Source organism: Mauremys mutica, chromosome 9, assembly GCF_020497125.1.
Source record: "Mauremys mutica isolate MM-2020 ecotype Southern chromosome 9, ASM2049712v1, whole genome shotgun sequence".
Lineage (NCBI taxonomy): Eukaryota > Metazoa > Chordata > Testudines > Geoemydidae > Mauremys > Mauremys mutica.
Genome location: NC_059080.1, coordinates 96,055,580 through 96,082,955, shown reverse-complemented (window position 1 = coordinate 96,082,955; position 27,376 = coordinate 96,055,580). Strand labels below are relative to the sequence as shown.

The 27,376-nt window shown below is 41.4% G+C and overlaps 1 protein-coding gene across 2 annotated transcripts in view; it reads left to right on the top strand.

Moving 5' to 3' along the window:
• The window catches only part of DCUN1D1 (defective in cullin neddylation 1 domain containing 1), a 36,298-nt gene that overhangs the window by 1,295 nt on the left and 7,627 nt on the right, over positions 1 to 27,376 (top strand). The window contains exons 1-4 of one of the 2 annotated variants that reach the window (XM_045031408.1): positions 1,604 to 1,739; positions 18,826 to 19,042; positions 23,034 to 23,202; positions 23,843 to 23,973. In XM_045031408.1, the coding sequence (XP_044887343.1) occupies positions 1,737 to 1,739; positions 18,826 to 19,042; positions 23,034 to 23,202; positions 23,843 to 23,973 (520 nt within the window). In that variant the 5' untranslated portion in view covers positions 1,604 to 1,736. Of the gene's footprint in view, positions 1 to 1,603; positions 1,740 to 18,825; positions 19,043 to 23,033; positions 23,203 to 23,842; positions 23,974 to 27,376 lie in introns of those variants that run through there. The other variant, XM_045031407.1, reaches the window with a different exon arrangement.

Sequence of the window (27,376 nt, the reverse complement as noted above, 5' to 3'; positions counted from 1 at the left end):
GTCCCCTTCAACTCATGTGCATATAACCACTACTTATGGCTGGGAGGGGCAGCTCCCTGGAGGGTCCCTCTCTATCCTTGTATCCTAACAGATGTTCCTCTCCTATTCCAACTGTACCCCAGTACAATGCCAGGAGTGAGGTGACCCTAATCCATTCCCTGCACCACAGTAATCATTCTGGGAGACAAGAGATATCCGTCACCCAGCCCCCTGCACCCCATTATTCACTCTAGGGGATGTCCTTTCCGCTGCAGTCAACAATCGTTTTAGGGTATTCAGAGGGTCCCTCTGTTCCCATTACACCCCAATAATTATCAGTGGATGTCTCTCTCCCGTTTCCCAGCACCCAGTAATCAAGTAATCAATCAGTAGGTCTAGGCTTGGTATTAGGAAAAACTATTTCACTAGGAGGGTGGTGAAGCACTGGAATGGGTAACCCTGGAAAGTGGTGGAATCTCCATCCTTAGAGGTTTTTAAGGCCCGGCTTGACAAAGCCCTGGCTGGGATGATTTAGCTGGGGTTGGTCCTGCTTTGAGCAGGTGGTTGGACTTAGGGTGACCAGACAGCAAGTGTGAAAAATCAGGATGGGGAGGGTGGTAATAGGAGCCTATATAAGAAAAAGACCCAATGATCGGGACTGTCCCTATAAAATCAGGACATCTGGTCATCCTAGTTGGACTAGATGACCTCCTGAGGTGTCTTCCAACCCTCATCTCCTATGATGATCCTACCTCCTCTATACTCAGAGGTCTTCCAGGAGATACTCAGCTCAAATAGATCAGTGTTACTCAACCTAGGTGTTGCAGAGAGAGGGAGAGAGAGAGAGAGTGTGTGTGTGTCCCCGTCCGTCCATCTCAAGTGCAGGGCCAGCATTAGGGGGAGGCAAGCAGGGCAATTGCCCAGAACCCCATGCTACCAGGGCCCCCACAAAGTTAAGTTACATGTTTCAGCCCTGCCGCCCGGGGCTCAGGCTTCAAAAACAGCTCACAAGTGAAAAACAGGCGCAAAGGATCACACTGAAATGTAAGTACAATATTTATATTCCAGTGCATGTATTTTCTAATGATATGGTAAAAAGGAGAAAGGAAGCAGCGTTTCAGTTGTCGTGTGCCGGAACGCTTTTGTATGTTTATGTCTGATTTTGGAAGCAAGTAGTTTTTCAGTGAGGTGAAACGTGGGGTCGGCAAGACACATCAGACTCCGGCATGGGGTCCAGTAGCCTGGAAAGGTTGAGTTAGGAGGGCAGGGGGAGCCTCCCCCTATTCGCCCTGCACTCCAGTAACCAGCAGGGGGGTTCAGCAGGTGTCTCGCTTATTCCCACCACATCCCATGGAAACTGTGGCACTGGGGGGGGGGACCCCCTCATCTATTCCTTGGGCACCCTAATGATCTCTGTGGGTGGCAGGGGTGTCCCCTTCCTAGCCCCCTACAGCCCGATCCTTGCTAGGGGGCGGGGGGGCTCCCCAACAGTCAGGGGGTGCCCAATGCGGGGAGCAGCGGCGTCCCCCTGAAGGGCGGGGAGCGCCCGGGGCAGACCCGGCGGGGGGCGCCTCAGGGAGTCGGGTACCCGGTGCCGGGCCGCCCGCACTGCGCATGAGCGGGAGGCGGCGGAAGGGCCCGTGAGGAGCCGGACTCGGAGCTGGAGGAGCCGCTGCCGCCTCCGGAGGAAGCAGCCGCCGTCGCCGCCCTCAGTCTCCGCCTGAGCCGGGAGGGGAGAGGCCTGCACAGCCCCCAACATGGTGAGCGCCGGGGGCAGCCTCCTGGGCCGGGCCGCGCTGCGGCCCCCGGGCCCCCGCCGCCGAGCAGCGCCGCTATGCGGGAGCCGGGGCCTAGTCGTGGTGGCGCCGGGGGGGAGAAAGTACCAGGGGGCAGCGCCGCAGAGGCGGCGTCTGCGGAGCCTCCAGCCCGGCCGGGCAGAGCAAGGGAGGCCGGGGGTCACTGGGGGGCCTCGGCTCGGCTCAGGCGGGAGGTGGGCTGGGCGGGGGGGCTGAGACCCCCTTCAAGCTCAGGGGCTGGGGGGGGCTGAGACCCCCTTCAAGCTCAGGGGCTGGGGGGGCTCAGACCCCCTTCAGCTCAGGGGCTGGTGGGGGGGGAACACTGGTCCCCTGGAATGGCATATGAGGGGGAGGGTGCTGTGGGGCTGACTGGGCACCTTCGTGGGGAGGGTAACTCAGGAACCTTCACTTCAGTGCTGCAGGGAAGAGGTAACTAGGGCTCTATGGGGAGAGAGCAGGAACTGCACCTCAGGGCTAGGTGATGGGGTCTGTGGGGTGGGGGTGGGGGGCTTTGGGACCCTGCATCTCAGGGAGGGTTTGGGAGGGAGTAGTCCAGGCCTCTCCACAGCAAGGGCTCAAGGGGGGGATTCCCTGTATTTTTTGGGGGGGATTCAGGTCCCTTGGGTTGGGAGTTTCTAACTTCATGGGCATTTTAGGGAGGTTCACTTTTTTTGTGTCATTGTTGGGGTGGGTGGATTCAAATCCCATCTGACATCAGGAGCTAATGGGGATGCTTTTCCCAGGCTCAGTGCCCATTGTAGCAAAGCAACGTCACTGGTGATATGGAGGTTTTTGAGGTTCATCGAACTGGAGTCTTCCTGGAGAATTTGTGGGCACTTACTCCGTAGACTGGGGATTGATCCCTTTCACATAGCATCAGGAAGGACATTCTATCCATTTACACTTTTTAATTTGATTTATTTTGGTAATAGCTAATTTCTGGGATACGGTGTGTTTAAAAAAAATTTTTTTTTAAATGAGAGTATCTTGATATTGACTTCTGTCTGTTTTTGTGTCATATTTTTTTCTAAGGCCTCATCTGCGCACAAAAGTTGTTCCACTTTAACAATATTGGCATAATTAAAGTGGACACTGCTCCTAGTAACGACGTAGATTTATTGTTATAAATATGTGGGAAGGAGAATAAGCTGTAAAGGTATAAGACACCTTTACAACGCTATAACTGCATCCACACTAGGGGTTGTACTGGCATAACTATATCATTTAAAAAAAAACACCAACATAGTTAGACTTGTGTGAAACAAACAAAAAAACACCTGTGGTATTCCAGGACATAGATGATTGGTGTGGCATTTAGACCTCTTGCACTTCACTTTTTTGTTGTCATTAGAAATCCTTAATAAAAATTGAAACCTTTTACTGAACAGTTGGATGAAGTTTCTTTTTGTGTGAAACAGGTTTTCTAAGAGAGATCTTGCAGTTGAAGGGTGAGGTTGTTCAGGAATCTCAGTATAACTACATGCTTTTTGGAACTCACTTGGTCAGTGGTTTTCAACCTCTTTAATTTGTGGACCCTTTAAATTTTTCAAATGGAAGTGCAGACTCCTTTGAAAATCTTAGGCATAGTCTGCGAGCCCCTAGGTGTCTGCGGACAACAAGTTGAAAACTACTGTTCTATGGTAATGACAATCTTTTGCGGACCCTTTAGACCAGGGGTAGGCAAACTACAGCCCGCAGGCTGCATCCGGCCCATGGGATTGCCAGCCCCACGCCGCTCCCAGAAGCGGCTGGTACCATGTCCCTGCAGCCCCAGGGGGAGGAGGGGGCAGAGGCTCCGCACGCAGCCCTTGCCTGCAGGCACTGCCCCCGGCAGCTCCCATTGTCTGGGAACGGAGAACCGCGGCCAATGGGAGCTTTGGGGTAGGTACCCTCAGGCGAGGGCAGCACGTGGAGCCCTCTGCCACCCCTCCCCAGGGGCCGCAGGGATGTGGTGCCAGCCGCTTCCGAGAGCAGCATGGGGCCGAGGCAGGCAGGGAGCTGTGCGCCGCTGCTACCCTGGAGCCGCTCAAGGTAAGCAGCACCGGGCTGGAGCCCGCACCCCAACCTCTCCTGCACTCTGCACCCCACCTCCCTGCCCTGAGCCCCCTCCAGCACCCTGCACCACTACTGCACCCCAACCCCTTGCCCTGAGCCCCTTTCTGGACCCCTCCTGCACCCCAACCCCCTGCCCTGAGCCCCCTCCTGCACTCCGCACCCCCTCCTGTACCCCAGTCCTTTGCCCTGAGCCCCTTCCTGCACATCGCATTCCTTCCTACACCTCACACTCCTGCCCGCACTCCAACCCCCTGCCCCAGCCCTACATTCATGGCCCTGCATGCAATTTCCCCACCCAGATGTGGCCCTCGGGCCAAAAAGTTTGCCCACCCCTGCTTTAGACATAGTCAGCGGACCCCAGTTGAAAACCACTGCACTAGGTAATTGTTACCTCAGCAGTGTTGTGCAACATTTTATAAAAAGCATCTTGCTAAGGCTTCAGGAAGTACAATTAAACTAGATACCTGTACTACTTAGGTCTTTGAAGGCACTTGGCTTTAGGCCTCATGCCTCACAACACAACCTGCATATGCCATATAACCACACACAAGGTGTGTTCGTTGTGTATTCATATATCAACACCTGGCTTTATGATTAGAGATTGTAATTTAATCAAGCATTTGTACAATTTAAATACGAGAGAGAGGCAATGAGATGTATTATGCTGTGGGTAGTCTCCTGAAGGAAGTGGCAGATGCCTATTTACTTTGCGGGGTTTTTTGACACTACACTGAACAAAAGACTAGAAAACATTATGTATGGAACAATGCTGTATTGACACTGATGGACTGGGTAATCTAATAGGTTTATTATTATATTAATTTGTATTATAGTAGTACCTGGCCACCTCAGTCATGGACCATGGCCTTGTTGTGCTAGGCACTGTACAAATAGGTCTTTTCCAGCTTTAACTTGTTTGATTCTACAATTATGTACTAATGGCTTGTTCATGTCACCATGAACTTCAAAGTAAAAACACACCCTCATTATGAAATGGGGTTAGGATTTCTTGTAATACTACTTGGGTAGAAAGGCTCCGATTCTGCAAACACTTATGCACGCGCTTGTTTTTATTACCATGAATAGTCCTATTTAAATCAGTGGGCTGTTCACAATAGTAAAGTTAATTACATGCTTAAGTATTTGCAGCACTGAAGCCTAACCCAGAACTACAAACTAATTTTATAATCTTTATTCAACAACTTACATTGTTTACTGTCTTGTGTATCTGCACATGTTCTCAAAGAAATGCTTCTCTTGTGATAAAATGGTAAATATACAGTTGCTTATGACAAACTTCTTGCAGCAACAGGAAACTGAAATTCTTGTACAACTTGAAATTCTTAATGTTTGACATTATTTTCTGTAATATCTTGTTTCGGTTCATGGCATCATTTTACAGTTTAATATCACCCTGTAAGTTGTAAGATGATTGTTTCATACGGCTATTTGGTACCTATATGGTGAATATTTGTGTTTATAATAGTTTATTGCTTTCACATCAAATTCAAACCCAGCTTATTTTCCCTAAAGTAACATTTGTAGATTTAGCATCTGCATTTAGGATCAATTCAGGCCACTTCATCTGTATCTTAAAAAAGAGATGGCCAAAGGATATACAACTTTGTCCTTTCCCAGCTTTCCAAAGAGTCCACTGGATTCATGTTTATATAGTTCCTTTTCACTAGAGCTATCTTAAGATTGTTCAGGAATAGGGGCTTCTGTCAGAGCATTGTGTGATTTAGTGTGTAGTCCACCCTTGATTATCCACATTCTTGCACTGCTGGTGGAAGTGTGTCCTATGGAAGCAGCTATATAGGGACTGTATAGATGCTTCTAGGCTGGACCAGAATTATGGGTGCAAAACAACTATTATAGTGTTATTGTGCACCTGCTTTTAGGGCACAAGTGAAAAAGGACTGAATTCAACACTTACTCTGCCTGCTAGATTAAGGGCTTGTCTACACTGGCACTTTATAGCGCTGCAACTTTCTCGCTCCAGGGTTTGAAAAAACACTCCCCTGAGCGCTGCAAGTTTCAGCTCTGTAACATGGCAGTGTAGACAGTGCTACAGCGCTGGGAGCTACACCCCTCATGGAGGTGGGTTTTTTACAGCGCTGGGAGAGCTCTCTCCCAGTGCTATGCCACGACTGCAGCAGCGCTTTCTTGCTAGTGAAGACAGGCCCTAACTCAGAATTACCTCAGTGACTCTCAGAGCTATTACATTCTCTTGGTTAGGTAGGTAAGAATTGTATAAATTGCCATGAAAGATTATCCAATTACACACACATTAATTGAAATAACCTTAAATTTGTAAAACAAAGCAAGGAATGTCAGAAAACTTCAAGATAACCTTGCTGGTGTTCACACCCTTTCTTTGAGTGGTTTATGTTGCCGGACCTTGTGAACGTTTAATTCTTGTGTTGCTGAATTGAATGTAAGGCTTTGGCTACACTTACACTTCAAAGCGCTGCCGCGGCAGCGCTTTGAAGTGTAAGTGTAGTCAAAGCACCAGCGCTGGGAGAGAGCTCTCCCAGTGCTGTCCGTACTCCACCTCCCTGTGGGGAATAACGGACAGCGCTGGGAGCCGCGCTCCCAGCGCTGGGGCTTTGACTACACTGGCGCTTTGCAGCGCCGCAATTTGCAGCGCTGGAGAGGCTGTGTTTTCACACCCTGCTGCAGCGCTGCAAATTTGTAAGTGTAGCCAAGCCCTGAATGGATCTTATTTCAGCTTAAAATACAGGGTTTTTTGTTTTTTTTAAAGTGTCCTTGCTCTCTTCCTTTTATCTTCCTTTCCCCAAACCACCAGAGAAGGGAAGGTGATTATCAGGATATGACTATTATTATTGACTAGCAGGATATGACTGTTATTATTAGTACAGAAAATACTGTGGGGATTGATTTTTGGTGGTGCTACACTTTAACTTGGACTTTGCATATGTCTTTAATTTGCCATGCACCCATTTGGCATGGCACTAGATGCATATATTATCCCTCAGTAAATGCATAGCTTGTTGTGGTAATAAATACTTCTGTGATCAGTTTTTATGCTCTCAACAAATATGATGAATAAAAATACCCCTTGATCAGGTTTTGCTTTTTATGTTTTACCAATTGTATATGTTAATAAACACAGACAAGAACATTTATGGTTATTTGCAAGTGTCTGATGCATTCTTTTGACGGATGTAGCACAACACTGAATGCTTTTGATTCTAAAGAAAAGTGAAGAAATGCTGTTATGACCATAAGAATATTCCCATTAAGGTGAACACAAACATTTCACAAATCAGGACCTCAGAGCTAAAAGGTGATCGTACCTGCTGATCCTAATGTCTGCATACAGTGCCTTCAGGTTATTCAGTGTTTGACATGAAGTCACTGGAGTTTTATACGAATGTAAGGGCCTCTCCTGCATGCAGATTAGTCTGTAGGGTTTACAGGCAGTTTATGTATCCTTAACATAAGAACTGATTTTTTTTTTCTAAAATGCAAGTCAAGATTCTGCAGAAGTTGATGCTACTTACTTGGAAAAGATTCCTACGCACTGCATCTATGTGAATTTTTTAGGCCCTAATTTAAGAGGCCTAATAAAGATATTAAAATATTATAGTTAAAGATGTAACCTCTAAATAAGTTCCAGTGCCTCTGTTGCTATGAGCTTTTCTAAGCTGCCGATTGACAATTGGCTAAAGTTTTATGAGTGTTCATTGCTGCTATTGGGATCCCTATGGGTAGTTGTGAAACTGACAAGAAGAGGTAGGCATCCAAAATGTGACACTAGGAAGAGATTGGAATAGCAGAGACTCCCATTGCACCTGGGCCAGAATATTGGTTTGATGGAGATGGTAATCGAACAAATGCTCTCTACCTTCTGGAAGCCAGAGGGATTTTGCGGGGGGGATTCTTCAAATTGATCAGATGCCAAATAGCTGGAGACTCACACAACCTCTGGAGAAGTTCCAGGGGCAGCGTACTGGAAAGAAGTCCATGCTTCCATTTCTAAGCAGCATGGAAGGAGGGGTGTTGACTTAGGCAGTGGGGCCCCTCATCTTTATTTAGTGATCTAGCTATTATGTGTTCGGCAAATGTTTAAGTCCGTTATATGAGGGTGATGGTGAGTGGGTGGCTCTGGGAACTATTTAAAAAAAGTTATTTGTATTGCCATAGTTCCTCAAAGCAACAACTTAAGATCTAAGTTCCCATCATTCAAAGAGCTATATAAACATACAAGAAGACATGATCTGTGTGCTATGTTTCAGTGTGGGGGAGGAAGGAGATGGAAGCGAAGTCACATGACAAGAAATGAGTTGAGAAGAACTGCCACACAGGGTCATACCAATGGTCCATCTAGCCAGTATCCTTTCTCTGACAGTGGCCAGTACCAGAGCTTTGGGGGGCACGTACAGAACAGGCAGTTTTGGACCAATCCACCCCTGTCTTTCCTTCCTGGCTTCTGGAAGTCAGAGATGTAGGGTCAGCCTGAGCATGGGGTTACATCCCTGACCATGTTGGCTAATAGCCATCGATGGACCTATCCTACATGAACTTACCTAGTTTTTTGAACCGAGTTATACTTTTGGCCATCACAGCATACCATGGCAATGAATTCCACAGGTTAATTGAGTGATGTGTAAAAAGTACTTTCTCTTGTTTGTATTAAACCTGCTGTATGTTAATTTAATCAGGTGATCTTTTGTATTGTGGGAAAGGTTCACTTTTTCCAGAGCAGTCTTGATTTTATAGACTTCTGTCATGTCCTCTCTTAATTGTCTCTTTTCTAAGATGAGCACCCCTAATCTTAGAACCATAGGATTAGAAGAGACCGCAAGGGTCATCTAGTCTAACCCTCTGGCAAGATGCAGGATTTGTCATATCTGAACCATCCAAAACAGATGGCTGTCCCGCCTCCTTTTGAAAACATCCAGTGACGAGCTTCCACAATCTCCCTAGGCCGTCTGTTCCATTGTCCTACTGTTCTTACCGTTAGGAAATTTTTCCAGAGATTTAATCTAAATCTGCTATGCTGTAGTTTGTACTCGTTGCCTCTTGTCCTACCCTCTTGTGGCAAGAGAGAACAACTTTTCTCCATCTTTTTTTATGGCAGCCTTTCAAGTATTTGAAGACTTCTATCATGTTCCCCCCCTTAATCTCCTCTTTTCCAAACTAAACATACCCAGCTCCTTCAGCATTTGCTCATATGCATTTGCATTCCATCCCTTTGATCATCTTTATCACTTGTCTCTGGATCCTTTCCAGTTTCTCTACATCCTTTCAAAATTGGAGATAGTACTCCAGCTGAGGCCAAGTAGAAAGGTACTATCACCTCCCGTGATTTGGGTTGTTAATGCAACCTAAAATTGTATTTGCTTTTTTTGAAACAGCATCACATTGACTCTTGTTGAGATTGTGATGCACCGCAACTCCCAGATCCTTCCCAGCATTGCTGCTATGAAGCCAGTTAGTCTGTGTTTGTGCATTTAGTTTTTCTTCCCTAAGTGTAGCACCTTACATTTGTTTTTGTTGAATTTCATTTTGTTGTCTGTCACCCAGTTCTCCAATTTATCAAGATCCCTTTGAATTTTAGCTTTAGCCTCCAAAATGTTAGCAAACATCCCTAGCTTTGTGTCATCTGCAGATTTGATCAGTATGCTCTTTATTCCTACATCCAGGTCATTAATCAAGATGTTAAATAACACTGGACCTAGAACAAAGCCCTGTGGAACCCCACTTGAGACCTCCCTCCAATCTGATGACATTCCATGAATAGTTACTTTTTGTTTGCAATTGTTTAACCAATTATATATCCACTTACTGGTAGTTCCGCAGAGCCCGCATTTCTCCAGCTTACTTAATAGAATATCATGTAGAACTGTGTCAAAAGCCTTGCTGAAGTCTAGGCATATTATGTCCACTGTGTTCCCCATATCCACCACACCAGTTACCTTGTCAAAGAAGGAAATCAAGTTGGTTTGGCATGATTTGTCCTTAGTAAATCCATGCTGGCTGCTAGCAATTACCCTTTCATCCTCTAGGTACTTGCAAATTGGATGTTTTATACATTGCTCTAGTACAGGGGTTGGCAACCTTCCAGAAGTGGTGTGCCGAGTCTTCATTTATTCACTCTGATTTAAGGTTTTGTGTGCCAGTAATACATTTTAATGTTTTTAGAAGGTGAGTTTCTATAAGTCTATAATATATAACTAAACTATTGTTGTATGTAAAGTAAATAAGGTTTTTAAAATGGTTAAGAAGCTTCATTTAAAATTAAATTACAATGCAGAGCCTCCCGGACCAGTGGCCAGGACCCAGGCAGTGTGAGTGCCACCGAAAATCAGCTTGCGTGCCGCCTTCGGCATGCGTGCCATAGGTTGCCTACCCCTGCTCTAGTAGCTTCCCAGATAGGGAGGTCAGGCTGACTGGTCTGTAGTTCCCTGGCTCCCCCTTTTTTCCACTTTTAAAAGATGGGGCACTATGTTAGCCCTTCTCCAGTCTTCCGGGACCTCTCTTATCATCCATGAGTTTGCAAATATTATTGCCAGCCTTTTTGGCTGCTGCTGCACATTAAGCTGAAGTTTGCAGAGAACTATCCACGATGATTCCAAGATCTTTCTTGAATGGTAATGGATAATTACAATTGTAGTTGGGATTATTTTTTCTAATGGGCATTATTTTGCACTTATCAATGTTGAATTTCACAGCCATTTTGTTGCCTGGTCACCCAGTTTTATGATATCCCCGTGTAACTCTTCGCTGTCAGCTTTGGACGTAACTATCTTGAATAGTTTTGTATCACCTGCAAACTTTGCCACTTCACTGTTCACTCACTTTTCCAGATCATTAATGAAAGTTGAACAGCACAGGTCCCATACAGATCCTTGGGGCTCCTGCTGCTTAACTCTCTCCGTTATGAAAACTGACCATTTATTTTTACCCTTTGTTTCCTATATTTTAACCAGTTACTGATTCATTAGAGCACCCTCCTTGTTCTCCCATGACTATTTAGTTTCCTTAAAAGTCTTGGGTAAGGGATCTTATCAAAGGCTTTTGGAAAATCCAAGTATGCTATCTTGACTGAATTACCCTTATCCACATGAGTGTTAAAACTCTCAAAGAATGTTAATAGATTGGTGAGGCATGACTTCCCTTTACAAAAGCAGTGTTGACTCTTCTCCCAACAGTTATGTACATCTGTGTCTGATAATTCTGTTTTTTACTGTAGTTTCTACCAATTTGCCTAGTACTGAAGTTATGCTCACTGGCTTGTAATGATCAGGCTCACCTTTGGAGCCCTTTTTAAAAATTGGCATTACTTTCCAGTCATCTGGTACAGAGGCTTGTTTCAGTGATAGGTTATGTTATACTACAGTTAGTAGTTCTTCAGTTTCGTATTTGAGTTCCTTCAGAACTCTTGTGTTAATACCATCTGATCATGGTGACTTATTACAGTTTAATTTATCAGTTTGTTCTAAAACCTCTTCTTCTGACTTGTTCATGGATGTACTTCAGATTTGTTGCCCTAAAAGAATAGGTCTGATGTGGGTATCTTCCCCACATCCTTTGCAGCAAAGACCAATGCAAAAAATTCATTTAGCTTCTCTGCAATGTCCTTGTTTTTCTTGAGTGCTTCCGTAGCACCTATGTTGTCTAGTGGCCCCACTGACTGTTTGGCAAGCTTCCTGCTTCTTAAGTACTTAAAAAAATTCTTACTGTTAGCTTTTGCGTCTTTAGCATGTTACTTCTCAACTTCTTTCTTGGCTTGCATTGTTATACTTTTATGCTTAACTTGCCAGAATTTGTGTGCCTTCCTATTATCCTCACTAGGTTTTGACTTCCAAATATGGCCACTGTCTTGAATGGCTTTGAAGGTTAGGATAAGAAGTTTGAACTTGATGTGGTTGAAATTAGAGAGCGCTTGGAGGGATTCAAAGAGAGAGCAGTGACATGGTCAGAATGGGCAAATTGAACTTAGCAGCTTTATGTTATATAAGGATTGGTGAGGCTGACGACTCTGTCAAGGGGCCAGAGAAGAGAAATAATTATAAAATATTGCCCAATTAAATTTATTATAGAGCTTTTATATCTTTCTCTGAAGCAGTATAGTATTGGCCAGTGTCAGAGACACTGTCCAACTAGACCAGGGGTGTTAAACTCATTTTTTGTTGGGAGCAGGAGCAAAAATTCACTGATAAGTAAATTTTGCAGTCTTGTGCAGTTGCATAATGTGTCTCATTAGTGAAGTTAAATACTGTGTTTAAAGAAAATGTGTTCACTTAGAATTCATAAATAAGACTTTTTTCATTCTTCCCCCTTTCCTCTGGGGGAATGTCTCTCTTTTCGTACCCTCTTTTAGGAAATTATCATCTTCATCCTGTTCTTTGGAGGCAGGAGGTACTAGGGAGTGAAGTGGAGAAGATGCCATGTCCCTGAGCCCAGTGCTAAGGGGCTGGGAGAGATGGATAGAGAAGAGGAAGGCGAGGCTAGAAAAGAACTTCTCTGTGCCAGGCTTTGTGGTGTTACCTGTGTCCTCCTGCTCCTCCCAAGCGGTGGCAGTTTGCACAGGCATCTGTGTGGTCAGGCATGAGCTTCCTGCTTAGTGGCTCCCTCTAGGCTAGATTGTCCTTTCATTTCAGAGGAAGTTGCAGGCTAAAGAACAGGGTTCTCGGCTCCACATGGAACTTGTGGGCTGTTTGACACCCCTATTCTGCACAGACAAGAGATTTGTTTCAGAATTTTCAGTGTTATGCATAAACATCTACCTAGATTCTTATGCTGTGCTCATCACGTAAATTTGTGATCAAAGGGAATGGTCTCCAAAGACCTGAGTTTGTATTTTTCTCCTTATCCAGAGGCTGATAGAAGTATTAGAACATTCAGTCTATTCATTTATCTCACTTTTCACTGTCTCTTTTTTATTCCAACAATGATAGACTTTTGTTTAACCGACTTCATGTTACTAGTATGTTCCCTTCAAGTTGAGGAAGAGGCATGTTAGCTAACCTGAATTGGGGTAGCAAGTATTGTATCTGTCTCTAGTTAAATACAGGAAAGGCTATACGGTGCGGTAGCCTCTCTATTGAGCATTTTAAAATAAGTCTCTTGAAACTCAGCTTCTCGAAATACTTTTAAAAAGTGCAGTATGCTTTGGAGCCTGTTGCCACTTGAGGTGTGGCTTATTTTTAGTGCAACCAAATATGAGCTGTAACAGGATATTAAAAACTTGGCAATAATCTTATCTCTTGCAGTCCCACACTAGCAGGCTTTAGGAGAGCTGCCCAATCAATGTGAACAGAGTATGGAAGCTTTTGGGGAAAGGCTCCTCCAATGTACAGGGCCTTTGAGGTGATGGAGGGAATCTCAGATATGCCACCAGAAATAAGCTCCCTGGTGACATAATCAGAAAAAATGGATGTTAAATAATTCTAATAATGAAATATTCTGTAAGGGAGAAAATGGATTAGAAATGAATTGTAACACAGCTTTTATTAATCTGTTAAAATGAGTTCTAGTTTTATTTAAAAGGCATTGAATTGTTACTAACATTTAGGTCATCTTGGATATAAGAAAATTCTGAATGAATGAAACAGACATAGGCATATATTAAAACTATACAGTAAAACCAATTTAAGCTACAGTTTTTTTTACCTAGTAAATTGCTGTTTTATTTTTTGTTTACCTTTTTCTGTAATTCACTGCATTCCCGTTGAAGCCCTTGCTAAGCTTTCCCCTGACCTCCCTTTGCTTTTTATACCATTACTCTTGGGATCTTCCATCAAACCTTGTAGGGATTGCATGGTAGAGAGCAGGGCCAGCTTTAGCAAGTGCGGGGCCTGAATCGTACGCACCCGGCGACACTCCATGTCTTCGGCAGCACTTCAGCAGCGGGTCCTTCACTCGCTCCGGGTCTTCGGTGGCACTCAAGGACCCACCGCCGAAGACCTGGAGTGTCGCCGGGTGAGTAAAAATTAAAAAGACGCCGGCGCGGGGCCCTCTTAGGCGCCGGCGCGGGGTCCAATTCTGGTGAATCGGGCGAATCGGCCTAAAGCCGGCCCTGGTACAGAGCATATAAAGTATCTTCCCTGTGATTTTTGTATTTAAAAATATTTGACTTACAAATACAAATGTTAAAATTATCATAAGTGTGCATGGTACTTTACATAGTGAGTAAAGACTCCAGTCCCGAAGAGTTTACCGTCTGATTGCCCAATCTTATAACTGACTTCATATGGGAACATTAGCCTGAGTGTGTGGAATTATTTGCAGGATTGCAGCCTTGATTGATACGGGCAAATACCTATAACCTTCCTGGTATTACTAATGGGGAGAGAGGAATGCACAGATTTGGAGTTGCCATCTTGGTTTCTAGGATTCTGTTCAGTACTTTCCACAGCATATTATATATGTAATATTACAAAAGGGTGGATTTGATTTAAAAACTAGTCAGGAAGACTCGATTTAATCATAGATTTCTGCATAAAAGTGCATTCTTGTTGGTTGTTATAACCTTAATACATATTCTTCACAATTCAGAGATAGATGTGGGCTTTATTTTTAGAAGGTACACACTATACATTTTTAAAGTGATTTATTTTGAATTTTTTTCAGATTAGTTTTACAGCTATATCAGAAAATGAATGATTGGTCATTTCATTTACCAAAAGTAAATTGAAGCAGATATTTATGAAGTCATTGGGAGGTGAACTATCTCCAGTTCAACAGGTTAATCATTAATATTTGGAGGATTTTCTTGCAATGCTGTATTAGTAGAACATCACCAGACAGACATTTAAATTGTTTTATTTAACAAAAACAACGTTATATATTCTGGATTTTTTTCTCCAACAGCAAACATATAATATTTTAACAAAACAAGTATATGAATTTTTGAATGTAGTTAAACATTTAAGTTTTTTAAAATCAGGTTTGTTTTTGATAAAATTGTTTTAAACTAAAATAGTTATATGAAATAATTAAAAAAAAAAATTAAATCGACTGTGTCAGCCAGGTCAACATGAGAAACTTTAAATACTGGCTTCTGCAGTTAACTCAGTCGTCTTCACCTTCACTTTCCTGTTTGTTCATAATCTGGAAAAGAAAACCAAGCTTTCCTGCTTTTTCAGGTCCTAAACGATTTCTCAATTGGAATGAATTAATCCAAAGGAAGAAAATATTCTTTCTACACTTGCAGAAGAAGCTACTGCTGTTAAAAGTGACATTATCACTTCAGCAGTCTCTGAATCCAAGTGCTTAAGTGACTTCCACCAGTTCACTGGTGGGACTTTCTTTAAAACATCATCAACAAACACATATTCCTTGAATGGTTCTTATTCCCAAACTGTCTCTTTTACGGCCTGCTGCCATTATTGGTTTTCCCTTTTAGTGAGAGAATGGTATGGTAGATCTCAAATCAATGAAGGCTACACTCAGAAAGACCTCAAGACTTGTGGAATGTGCTGCTCAAACAGTTTCACTTTCATTTCTACAGGCTGTCCCTCCCTTCTCACATTTATCTCCAGACTTCTCCTTGTCCAGATCTATTCTGCCCCCAACAATCTTCTATTCATTGAACTTTTTGAATCTTTGCACTTTTAGAGAAAGGTAAGGGATTGACTCTGTGTACAAAAACTTGCAGCGGGACAATAGGGTTCAGGTCTGTTATTTCTCACCTCTATATTTTATTTAAAAACATTTTTGCTGTTAACAAGCCCATTATCTCTGGAGACACAAATCCACAGTCTGAGAACTGCAAAACTAAGCATCTCTGATGGTATTTTCTAGACTGAGCATTGAGTTCCATTGGGTAGATAGAAAGCTTAACCTAAATAATCTATACAGAAGCCCCTGGAACACCATAAGATTGGGTCCTTAATCCATGAACTATTGGAACTCATTTACAAAACTTTTCTTAAACATTACATGAATATATTGTCTCATACTATAGAATTAGAATTTATAATCCCTATTCCATGATGAGATATCTTTGAGCTATAATGTATCTTAATTAAAACTCTCTTTAGGCAGGTTTTTTCCTCAAAAAGCATTTTATCAAAAAATCTGATTTTTTTTATTTAAAAAAATGTATTTTTATTCATCCTGTTACAAATTTTGTACTTCCTTTCTTAAAAACTGATATAAAAAAAGCATATTTACCTCTACAAGTAATCCTTCCACATTGTACTCGATGTACATGGGTGAAACTTTGAGCCCAATCCTGGAAGGCACTGAATGCCTCCTGTGATGTGCTGAGCTTCTACAAGTCCTAATTTCAGTAGTTGAGGGTGCTCAGTGTCTCACAGGAGATGATCACCAGTTTGAAACATTGGGCACTTACTCTACCATTATCTGGGCAGTACCTATTCAAATGGATTGATCTCTGTCTGCAGCTGTTCCTGAAAATTTAATTTTTAACATACATTGTGGGAAAAGGAGCAAAATATGGGAAACTTGTTTAAGGCAAAACTTTATATAAAGCTGAGAGAGAATGAAGCAGCATATTCTCTATGTGCCAAGTTCTTAACTGTAAACATTTTCAGATAGCAATTCATTCCTTCAAATAGGGGTTTTAAATAGAAATGCTGATTGTCTTTCTTCTGTAATAACATGAATGGTCTCCACTGTAGATCATATTTAAATTTTGCTTTTGTGTGCATTGTTGTACTCAATAGAATGCGTAATACCTAGGCTGCAAACTTATGTTAACTACTTTTGCGAATGTATTGAGTATTGGTTTTTCACGTCATCCACTCAAAGAGTTGTTGAGCAGCATTAAATTGGATCTGACTTTTGAGTTAGAATAATTTGGAATCTGAAGCTCTGATTGTACTTCCTAATGATGTAATTGGACACAAAACATACCTTGGAATTGGGTTTCTGTTCCCACTCCTTTTAAAATGTTCATTCTTTGTTTAAGAATAATTTATGTCCGTTTCAGATCTTTGCCTTCTCCCCCCACCCCCTTGTGGTTCTGAAAAGGAGTTTGGCAATCAGATAATGCTATGATGGGCATGATATAAAAATCTAGATAGGATACAACATGAAAAATTGTAAGTTTGGGAGTATGAAAATTTGGGCTTTATAACTGAGTTTTGTTTCCTAAATTAGAATGGCACTTTTTATTAGTAGGCTTCAGCATGTTGATTAGAAAGCTTTCTGCTTTGAAAACATTGACTAGTTTTTTAAATTGGATTCAGGTTCAATGAAGTGGCTGGAAGAGACCCCGTTTTCATCAATAACAACTGGGGTAATATTTTTATAATGTACTTCAGGTAAAAATGTCTGATTTGAAATACTAAGCACTCTTTAGTCCTCTCCCCCACTCAAAAGCAGAATCATTGAATCCAGAATCACATGTTGCCTAGTAAGTTACTGGACTCAAGAAGTTGGTTTAATTTTGGACTTAAGTGGAGAGAGAGTCTGTTGGTTTAAGCATAACTCCTTAATTCTCACTGTGACCCTGATATGTCTACACAATGCAACCCCCCTGCCCAAAAAAAATTACACCCCCCCCACACATACACAGCAGCAAGTCTCAGAGCCTGTGTCAACAGACTTGAGCTTGCAGGGCTAAAAATAGAAGTGTAGACATTCCAGGTCCAACCCATGTCCAAATGTCTGTACTGCTATTTTTAGCACCTTAGCCCAAGCCCCATGAGCTCCAGTTTGACCTGGGTTCTGAGGCCTGGTCTACACTGGGGGGAAGGATCGATCTAAGTTAAGCAACTTCAGCTACATGAATAACGTAGCTGAAGTCGACGTACTTAGATCAACTTAACATGGTGTCTTCACCACGGTGAGTTGACTGCTGCCGCTCTCCTGTCAACTCTGTCTGTGCCTCTCGCTGAGCTGGAGTACAGGAGTCGATGAGAGAGCGCTCGGGGATCGATTTATTGTGTCTAGACTAGACACGATAAATCAATCCCCGCTGGATCAATCGCTGCCTGCCTATCCGGCTGGTAGTGAAGACATACCCTAAGACTCACTATTGCTTTTTTTGCTGAGTAAATTTTGTCACTGTATTGCTTTAGGCAAGTTGCTTAACCTTTTTGAGTCTGTTTCTGCTTCTATAAAATAGAGACAATACCTACTTCATAGAACTGTTGTGGGGATTATATAATTATTGTTAAGGACTTTGAAAACAAAAAGCACCATATAAATTTTTGAAGATGTTTCATTTTTCAATTTTCAGCTTTCACTATTTTTAAATGCTAGTATTATCTGAATTGAAGATGCAAACTAGTCTGTCAACATCTGTTGGATTTTTTTTTTTTTGCATGAGGAATGAGTTTTTTCCAAATTACAGCAGACTTAAATTTTATGCATTTCAGTTACCTTTCTTTGTCACACACAGCATTAAAGATTGCTTTTGCTGTAAGCTGAGAACTCAGTATCTTCTAGGCAAGATAAGTTTTAAAAGATCAGCCTTTTAAATAGGAAGTGTATGTGCATGTGTTACGCCTCATCACTACAACTTATTGCTTATTGAGATATTGTCAATTTTAACATTTTCTGGATGGTTTGGCTACGGGATTTGTATGATGATTTAGTTGATAGTTTTGTCATTATATGGAAGACCTGGATTTGAGGGTACCCTTGCATTGTGCAGCCAGACGGGGTTGAGAATACTGAAGACACTGCTGACTTCTTCAAGAAAACATTATGGTGCACACAGTGTTGTTTGTGTGCACTCATAGGAAACCAGCAAGAATGTTTTATAGAAATGTATCTGTTTATACCTATTCAGTTGTTTGTCTTATAGTATGCCTAAAAAATATGTCCACATGTAATTTTTAAAAAAAGCATCTTCTGATATAACCAACTGTAAGAAAAACAAGGTATGTATTAAGTATAAAGAGCATAAGTTGTGGTCTGGCTGTTTAATTTTTGTTCGGGAGAGAAGTTTAATATATTGTGAAGGTTGTAATGGAATTTGGAGGTACTTCATATTTTTTCCAGTAATCAGTTTTCGTCTCAGTATTGTCTTTTCTAACTTTCCTAGAACAAGTTGAAATCGTCACAGAAAGATAAAGTTCGTCAGTTTATGATCTTCACTCAATCTAGTGAAAAGACTGCAGTGAGTTGTCTATCTCAAAATGACTGGAAGTTAGATGTTGCAACAGACAATTTTTTCCAAAATCCTGAACTTTATATACGAGAGAGCGTTAAAGGATCATTGGACAGAAAGAAGTTAGAACAGCTATATAACAGATACAAAGGTGAGTGCAGTGAGTTCTAACAATTACACTTTTTAGATTATTTTATTTGCAGCTGCTAATTTATAGATTACGTGTGCATCGTATGCTTATAACTGGGCTACTCTACTTAAATTTAAACTGACCTGTACACACTAACTTTTATGTAATTAATAATACAAGACCAGTCTAGAAAAGCAGAGATACCATATATAAGGCCACAGTACTGCAAAGACGCACATGCTTAACTTCATGAACTATTGACTTAAGCATGTGTGTGAGTTTTTTTGCAAGATTGGGACTTAAACTTGGAGCTTCATGTAGTGTTACCCACTTGACCCCTTGATAGCCATGCTTCTTTAGATTGGTTCTTTTGTGGGTAACATATCACTCCAGACTTAATCCTTGACAAAATAAAATGGCATGTAGATTGGTCACTCAGTCAAAAAGGTGTGGAGTGAGGATGGGGGGTCACTTTAAAAGAAACCCTGTAGTTTTATGAGACCAGTACAGACAGGGCAGGAAAGAGTTGGTAACACCCACTGCGGCCTACCTGAAAATGTCATCAGTTGAATGTTTGGCTGAATAATGAACAAACTAAGGCAGAGGGAGTTTGCAGCGATAGATTAGATTCTAGTTAAAAAAAATACTTCATGTTTTAGTTTAAAAAAATAGATTTGCATAGTCATCTTTACATTTTCTATTAGTTTTAAGATGTGTGCTGTTTGCATAAACATTGTGTAATACACATACAATTATCCTGAAGTCTTTGCTGGCTTACATTAGTAGAGGGTTATTACCCCCTTTTGAAATGTGAAGACCTCTCTTCTAGTCCAGCTACTGACTTTTTATGAAATGTCGGGGGGGAAGAGGACACATGGCTGGATGATTTGGGGTTGTTAATGAGGCAACAAAGTCTTTGCCTTCTAGGTTACTATATCCAATTCAGTTCAAGTGGCTAATGGCCAAAATTATAGCTGATTGATGTCAAGTTTAGTAGTGTCATGGGGGAGCCAATTTGGTTGTCTCAAAATCCATCATTCGAAGTGGCACTCACATTGGCAATCTTAGCCAAGAACTTGAGTGTGCATTGAGGAGTGAACTACCTTCATTTTCCTAGAGTTAGAGCTTGTCTGCATTAACCTGGAGGGGAACTAATTGCCTTCTTGATAGAGGAAGTTGAGCTAAGTTGTATAAGTAGACTGAGGGAGCTCGGTTGTGGAGAGACTGTAGAGGAGACAGGCAAAGTTCCCGCAATTTTTTTCCATCTATGTGTGGAATACATTTTTTTTATGTGCACTAAGTTATGTGCGGATGTGTGCCACCAGTAGAAACAAAAACCCTAGATATAATATATATATATTTTTTTAAAAAGTTACCATAGGAATAATTACTCAGCCAGGACAGGTTAGGCATTTTAGAACTCACTAACCAAAGAATTAAATTTAAATGTAAGAGATATAAAAATTATGCTTAGACCAGTCAAAACACTAAAATAACACACTTAGAAAGAATAAAATTACAGAGAATATATGTGCACTGCAGGAAGTACCAAGAAGTAACAACAACAATAATACAAGTATTTGTGGAGAGGTGTGTGACACAAACACAGACATGGGTGTGTGTGCTGGCTGCTGGGGAAGTTTGAGACACGCCGTGCGCTATCTCTTTAAGACACTTCACTGAAAGCTCTCCTGCTCTGTCCTGAGCCCTGTTGTCTTCCCTTCCCCACTCTGCAGAGATGGGGTACATGGGCAGCAGGAGGGAGTGGGGGGAGAGTATGAGAGAGAGACAGAGACTGCTCGCTGCTGGGGAAATCTCAGAAACAGTGCACTGTCTCTTTAAGAAAGGCAGTTAGTCACTCACTGTTCACCGCAACAGCTCCAAGTCCTGAACCAGGCTGTGTCCCCTCCCCTGCTCTGCGGAGATGGGGTACAGAGGCGGGGGGAGGGGGACACCTGACATTAGCACCCACCTCCCCCTGCTCTGCACAACCAGCAGGAGGGTCCTGGGAGCAGCTGCAGGATGGAGCAATGTGGTGGGAGGAGCACCTGAACACATGCTGCTGGCTGTGTGTGCTCTGCTAATCAGCTGGCGGCATTTGAATCTCTCCTGGGCGGCTGCCCAAGCATGCAGCTTACAGGGAATGCAGGAGACGGGTATCTCTGACATAAGCCCTGGACAAGGGCTTAACAGGCTGGATACAACCAGGAAACTACAGTGAAGCCTGAGGGTGTGGCAGGGCTATTAATTTGAGGTTTTGTTTGAATCTTTATTTGGATTTTTTTATACTACCCCAGAAGGGATCTAGATTTTTACGTGACTTGGCCAGAGGGTCAAGCCACAGAATACCCTAAGGGGGACTCGGGAGCGGCCAGCAGAAAGGGGGTGCCAGAGGCAAAGTTCTCTGCAGTGTCATGTCCGGACACGAGGCGGTGCGCGAGAGGTGGGGATACATGTTTACACATGATACCTGAAGGAGGATTTAGAACCCCACTCTCTGAAAAAAAAGAGGGAGATACCAACTTCTTTTAAGGCGAGCTGTAGAGGGACAGACTGAGTCTTTTTTCTTCTTTTGGGACGATGGAGTACATTGTCTGCATGCTGGAGGCCCAATAGGAGCAGATGCTGCCCTTGTAGTAGGTACAACAAAAGAGCATGCAACAACAGCAAGAGGCTGGGCAGGCTCAGCAAGAACATTTCCTGCAGTGCCTAGAAAAGTGGACCCCAGGGTGGTTTTGGGAGAAGAGAATTCTGCCAGACTGGTACTAGGCCTGGCAAAGTTGGGCCCAGATGTTGACCCGGAGGGATTTTTGCACACATTTGAGAGGGTAGTGACCACAGCAGGTAGCCCCATTCTTCTCAGGAGAAACTCAGGCGGTCTACTAAGCTTTGTCTGACAGCAGGCACAGTCATACAAAATTGTAAAAGATATTCTGGATACACTTCTGGGCCCAGACCCAGTTTATCACCACCAGTTTAGGACAGAGCCTTTCCCCTGAGGGTGCATCCTAGAGTGGCAGCACATTTATGAGGTCTGGCAACACAGTGGTTGCAGCCTGACACAAACTCATTAGACAAAGTGATGAACCTTATAGTTCTAGAAGAGTTTCTAAGGATCTTGTCTGTGGGGCAAGGATGAGGAGCGAGGACTCGATGGGCTGGGGGGAGCTGATTGAGAGACTCTGAGAGGAGACATCAAGGCAATTACAAGCCCTGGCAACATAGTTATATGAGGCAAACTGGGAGCTGGAAGAGATGAAAGCATCATGACAGAAAATAATAGCGGAGGCTGTGAAACAAGAGCAAGAACTGGTTTGGACAAGACGGGCATATGAAAAGAAGTAGCTGCACTGTATATCATGGAACCATGTGACAGTGGGGCCTCAATCTCTGTGAGTCAAGAGCAGGACCATACAGGGGAGAGATCGAATTGGGCAACTTTGTGGGAAAGCATGTTCTTGTGAGCCAGTCATGGTGCGAAATTAACATTGCTTGATTTTTTTTTTCCAACCTCCACCATGTGTGTGTTCTGTATTTTACACTGTGGAACTGCTTCAGTCTCAGAGTTGACGGACACAGCAATCGTGTAAAGCTTTTGTGTTTAACAAAAATAAGTACCTGAAAAAAGACCGAGTGGATTAATAAATGGGTGTAAATCAGTAAAAATTGAACTTCTTTAATAAAAAAAACCTGGTAATTTATCAGTGAAAATCAATAAAAAAATGAAAACGTAGAACACTATCTATACAGTATCTGTTCATTGGATACAGAGAGGATTTTACTGTACAGAGCTTTCATTCCAGTAACAGCCACGAGCCTTAACATTTTCTTACAAATGGAATCTGAAGTATATATTTTTAAAAAGTGGTTAAATATCCCCTTTTAATGTGGCTTATTCCAGAGGTGGTTTTGTGCATGTATGTGTTTGTGTGTGTTCATGTGTGAAGGAACTTACTACTTCAAAATCATGGAAGATTTAATGTTTGTTTTTAATCTTTATTGTATTCCAAAGATCCTCAAGATGAAAATAAAATTGGCATAGATGGTATACAGCAATTTTGTGATGACCTAGCACTTGACCCAGCCAGTATTAGCGTACTGATCATTGCATGGAAATTCAGAGCTGCAACACAGTGTGAGTTCTCAAAACTGGAATTTATGGATGGGATGACAGAATTAGGGTAAGTATGCAGCAGGTAAAAGAAACTTAGCAGTGTAACATACTGGAGAAAGCTGGAACTAAAAGAAAAAAATGTCCACTTTTAGCAATTCAGAACTGAACTATATCTTCTCAAAATTTGTCTAGTATCTGCCTTCTGTGAATATAGAAATACATCTTCTTCTATAAATTTGGCAGAAGTTATAAGCGAACCCAAATAAAGGGCAAAATGCTGCTTGCTTTAAACATGCGACTAGTCCCATTGGCTACAACAAAACGAGTGAGTAAAAGAAGGATTTGGCCCAAAGACCAAAATGTTTGGGGCCATTTATCTAAGAGTGTAATTTCTTTGCCCTGCACCAAAGCGCTAGGTTTTTTGTTTTCTAAGAACATTCTGACAGACTTTTTTAATTATTCTAGATTATATATATCTGATTATCAACCAGCTTCTTCAGATGCCAATGTGAAGAAACATTTTTTAAAAAGCAGCTGAAATTGTTACATAAACAGACTTGTTACGGAATTGCTAAAATTAGTTTGCATAATCCTTCTGTATTAAAGCAACTAAGGATTGTCCATAGCAGATAAGGTTTTAAAAATAAATTTAGCGTTATTTTGACAAAATGAATAATACACAGAAAAACTTTCTTTTTAAAATACAGATGTGACAGCATAGAAAAACTAAAGGCCCAGATTCCTAAAATGGAACAAGAATTAAAAGAGCCAGGAAGATTTAAGGATTTTTATCAGTTTACTTTCAACTTTGCAAAGAATCCTGGACAGAAAGGTTTAGGTATGTATTCTTAATTGTAAACACTTGTGATATAGTTACTAGAAATTGTCTCTAATACTTACTGTAGTAAGTGAAACTATTACTGTGATCCAGTTAGACTAGCCATGGGATAAAAACATCACTGTGGTAAAAGATAGATGTCAGAACTAATGTGAAGGTCAATGCCAGATTTTCAAATTCATAGAGATTTTGTGCGGCCTTATGAACTGAATGTTTCAATTTAACATGTGAGGGTGCATTCTTCCCTTCAGAGTACAGTATGTGCAAAATTCCCATTAAAGTTAACATGTTATGATTTCATACTAAAAATATAATTAAAACTTTTTTAGAATTTGCAGCAATGAGTAACTATGAGCAAATAGCCTAAATTTCAACTGTAAGTGAGTTTGTGTATAGGTACAGACTTTCACAAAGTCTCTCATACCACCAAAAATACATGTAACTCTCTTTGCAAACTACAGTTCAGGTATTGCCAAGTAATTTCCACATAACAGGCATGATTAGATTTTCATCTCATTGCATCTACAGTCAAGATCTTAAGCGCAGTTCAGGGCCTGTTGGATCTATAGTTTCTCTCTTTGGAGAAAGATTGCAAAATGAGGACTAATTCCAGAATATAAAACCCAATGACACACACAAATCATGGTTTCTATAATTTTATTTCAGTGCTTCCCCCTTAATAGTCATAGCATCGAGTGTCCAAGTGAAGTGGAAGAACTACTCACTAGGAAAAAGTCATTGAAGGTGGGGGGAGGGAGGTGTAGTTTGTTACTAATAATTACGGTAAATGAAATAACTGTTAATGCAGAATCATAAAAGTAAGGGAATGCAAAAGCTAGATTCTAACAGTAGTGTTAACTGGGCCAGAATGCACATCTTGTATGTTTTTATTATATGCATTTTATGCTATTATAATGTAGCTACTCATTTAATCAGAAAGTCAGGAATAGAAATAGGCCATATGTACAGTGCAATTAAGGTTCCAAAAGCAACTCTTATTTCCTGATTTTCTGTAATTTGAACTCTTTAATGTTAAACAATGGACATTAATTTTTTTTCATTTGTGAGGGGAATTAGGGCAGTGAAAAATCTGTAGCTATTTTATTTGCAGCTTGCAAACTTTTATTAATTTCCCCAGTGGAAGTTTCTTGAACCAGCAAATGTGCACAGTACTTCACATTTGTGCATGGTGAAACTATGTTTATGTTCTACTGTATGTGATAAACCTGCAATTTGAACATGGACCAATCTTTCTTTAAAAAAATTAGCAATGTCTGTTCTCCATGAGGACATTGTGCCAGTCTTCAAACTTCTCCTGTACTCTCAGTAGGCCTGGCTGGGTATTTTAAGTTAGAGTGGAACAAGTGGTTTTCACTACACAGAGACCTGTTTAATGTAAGTAACACTGCTGTATAGATGTATAGGCTGAGTCTACTTCCATGTGGAGTCACTTGCAGAATTGGGGTTGAACATGGAAAGTTTCAACCTTAACAGTGAATTTTACAGAAGAGTTTGTGTTTGAGAGAGAGATAATATGGAAATAGTTTTGCAACCTGAACCATAACAATAGCTTCTGATTACCATGGTGATGTTTAGTATTTATATAGTATTTTCAGTTTTCAAATAGTTTTGCAAATGTTAACTGGTTAATACTCTGTAACATCCTTGTGAGGTAGCTATCACTTTTATATAATTAATTTTGAAATAAAGCGATTTCAATAAGTCAAGTGATTTTCCTCAAAGCTTCAGAACACACATGTCAGAGCTGGGGGTATATCATAGGAGTTCCTGACTTCCAGTTCTGTGCTTAGACCACACCTCTGATTTCCTCTGTCCACATTTTTCACACAAGGAGAAGCCTATTAGTTTCTTTTCTTGCTGGCTTATTTCCATACAGGACTGAGCATATACAGAACAATCAATTAAACATCCCGGGAACGATAGATAATTTGTTTTTGAGACCTCAGTGAAAATGATTAAGCAAGAAAAATAATCTTTTTTCATCTTCCTTCAGCCTTCTTATTGCTTCTTCAGGGAGGCCAGCCTCTCAGGATGATATAAAAAGAAGATATAGACAATTATAACTTTTAGATTTGTATGTTTTACCTGTAGTAATTATTTATTTGTATTACAGTAGTTCTCTAAGTACGTAATAAATAGCTCTGAAGATCAGGATATGGGGGGAAGCCTTTTGATTAAAATGCAGTCTCAGCATGTTTTCCCTTTTTCCCCACTCCCTTTGTCTGGAGTTATCACCCTCCCATTGAAAAGATTTCATGGTAACTGATTACTAGCGGTGAAATGATACATGAGCAGACACATGCTTTTAGTTTTCTAATCAGGGTATGGCAGACATGTCTGGGAGGAGTTTGAATCTCTTTGCTTTGATTTTATGCATTGGGAGAAAAATTGGAGTTTAGTATCTTAAAACAAAATCTATGAATGTGTGTAGTATGGAGGAATAGAAAGAGACCCATCAACTGTTACTGATTGCTGCTATAGAAATTCATTGTCTAAAAGCTTGCTTTCTAATAAGTTCTGTGTCCTTGAATGACACTTTAAATGTGTTTGACCCTCCAAATTTACCTTCCTTAAAGGTAAAAACATATCTAGTGGAATCCCTTTAGGAAACTTAAAATATGTTGTGAAGTGTTTTGATAAACTGCTGCTTGAGCTCACTGTTTGTCATAGAACCTAGATGATTAGCTGTTGATTGCTTCTAATTTATTTCCAACAATTTTTCTGAGGTGCTGTGTGATGTGCATCATGCAAGCCACTCCAAATGAGTGTCAGTAAAACTCTCCCCTCATGTATTCAGTTTATGCCACAAATATATAATCTAAAAGCTTTTGATTAAATTAGAGGCATAAACAAAATACATGGGAGTGTGGTATAAAGGTTTGATTATTTGCACTTATTTGGACTGACTTGCATTATTTGTTTGTGGCTTCAAAATATGTGAGTATTGCAGCCATTTTAAATGCTCATGCCAGTAAAATCTAAAACTCTTTATTGTCCATTTTCATCCTCTTACTATAGGCAGGGCTGGTGGCAGTGCTTACTATTCATTTCCCATATATAAGATACTATATGTTGCTTATAACTTTGCCAAACTTTAACTGTTGGCTAAAATGTTCTGTGGTAAGTGTGTGGCTCAGACTGAATTTTTTTGGGAAAATATCAGCCCAAAACAATGCAGTTGTTTCTGAGAACAGGGCTAGGGGGAAAAATACATTGTTTCCCCCTTGTTTAAAATTTGGTGACCTTTTCTTTGAAAAGCTTTAGTGCCCCTGTGCTTTGGAGCAGGGACTCAACATTTGTCAGGGGGGGTTGTCCTTTGTGTCAGCCTCTGGGCAGTCCAGTGAAAATCTGCCCAAATTTGACAATGTTATAAGTAAGGCTA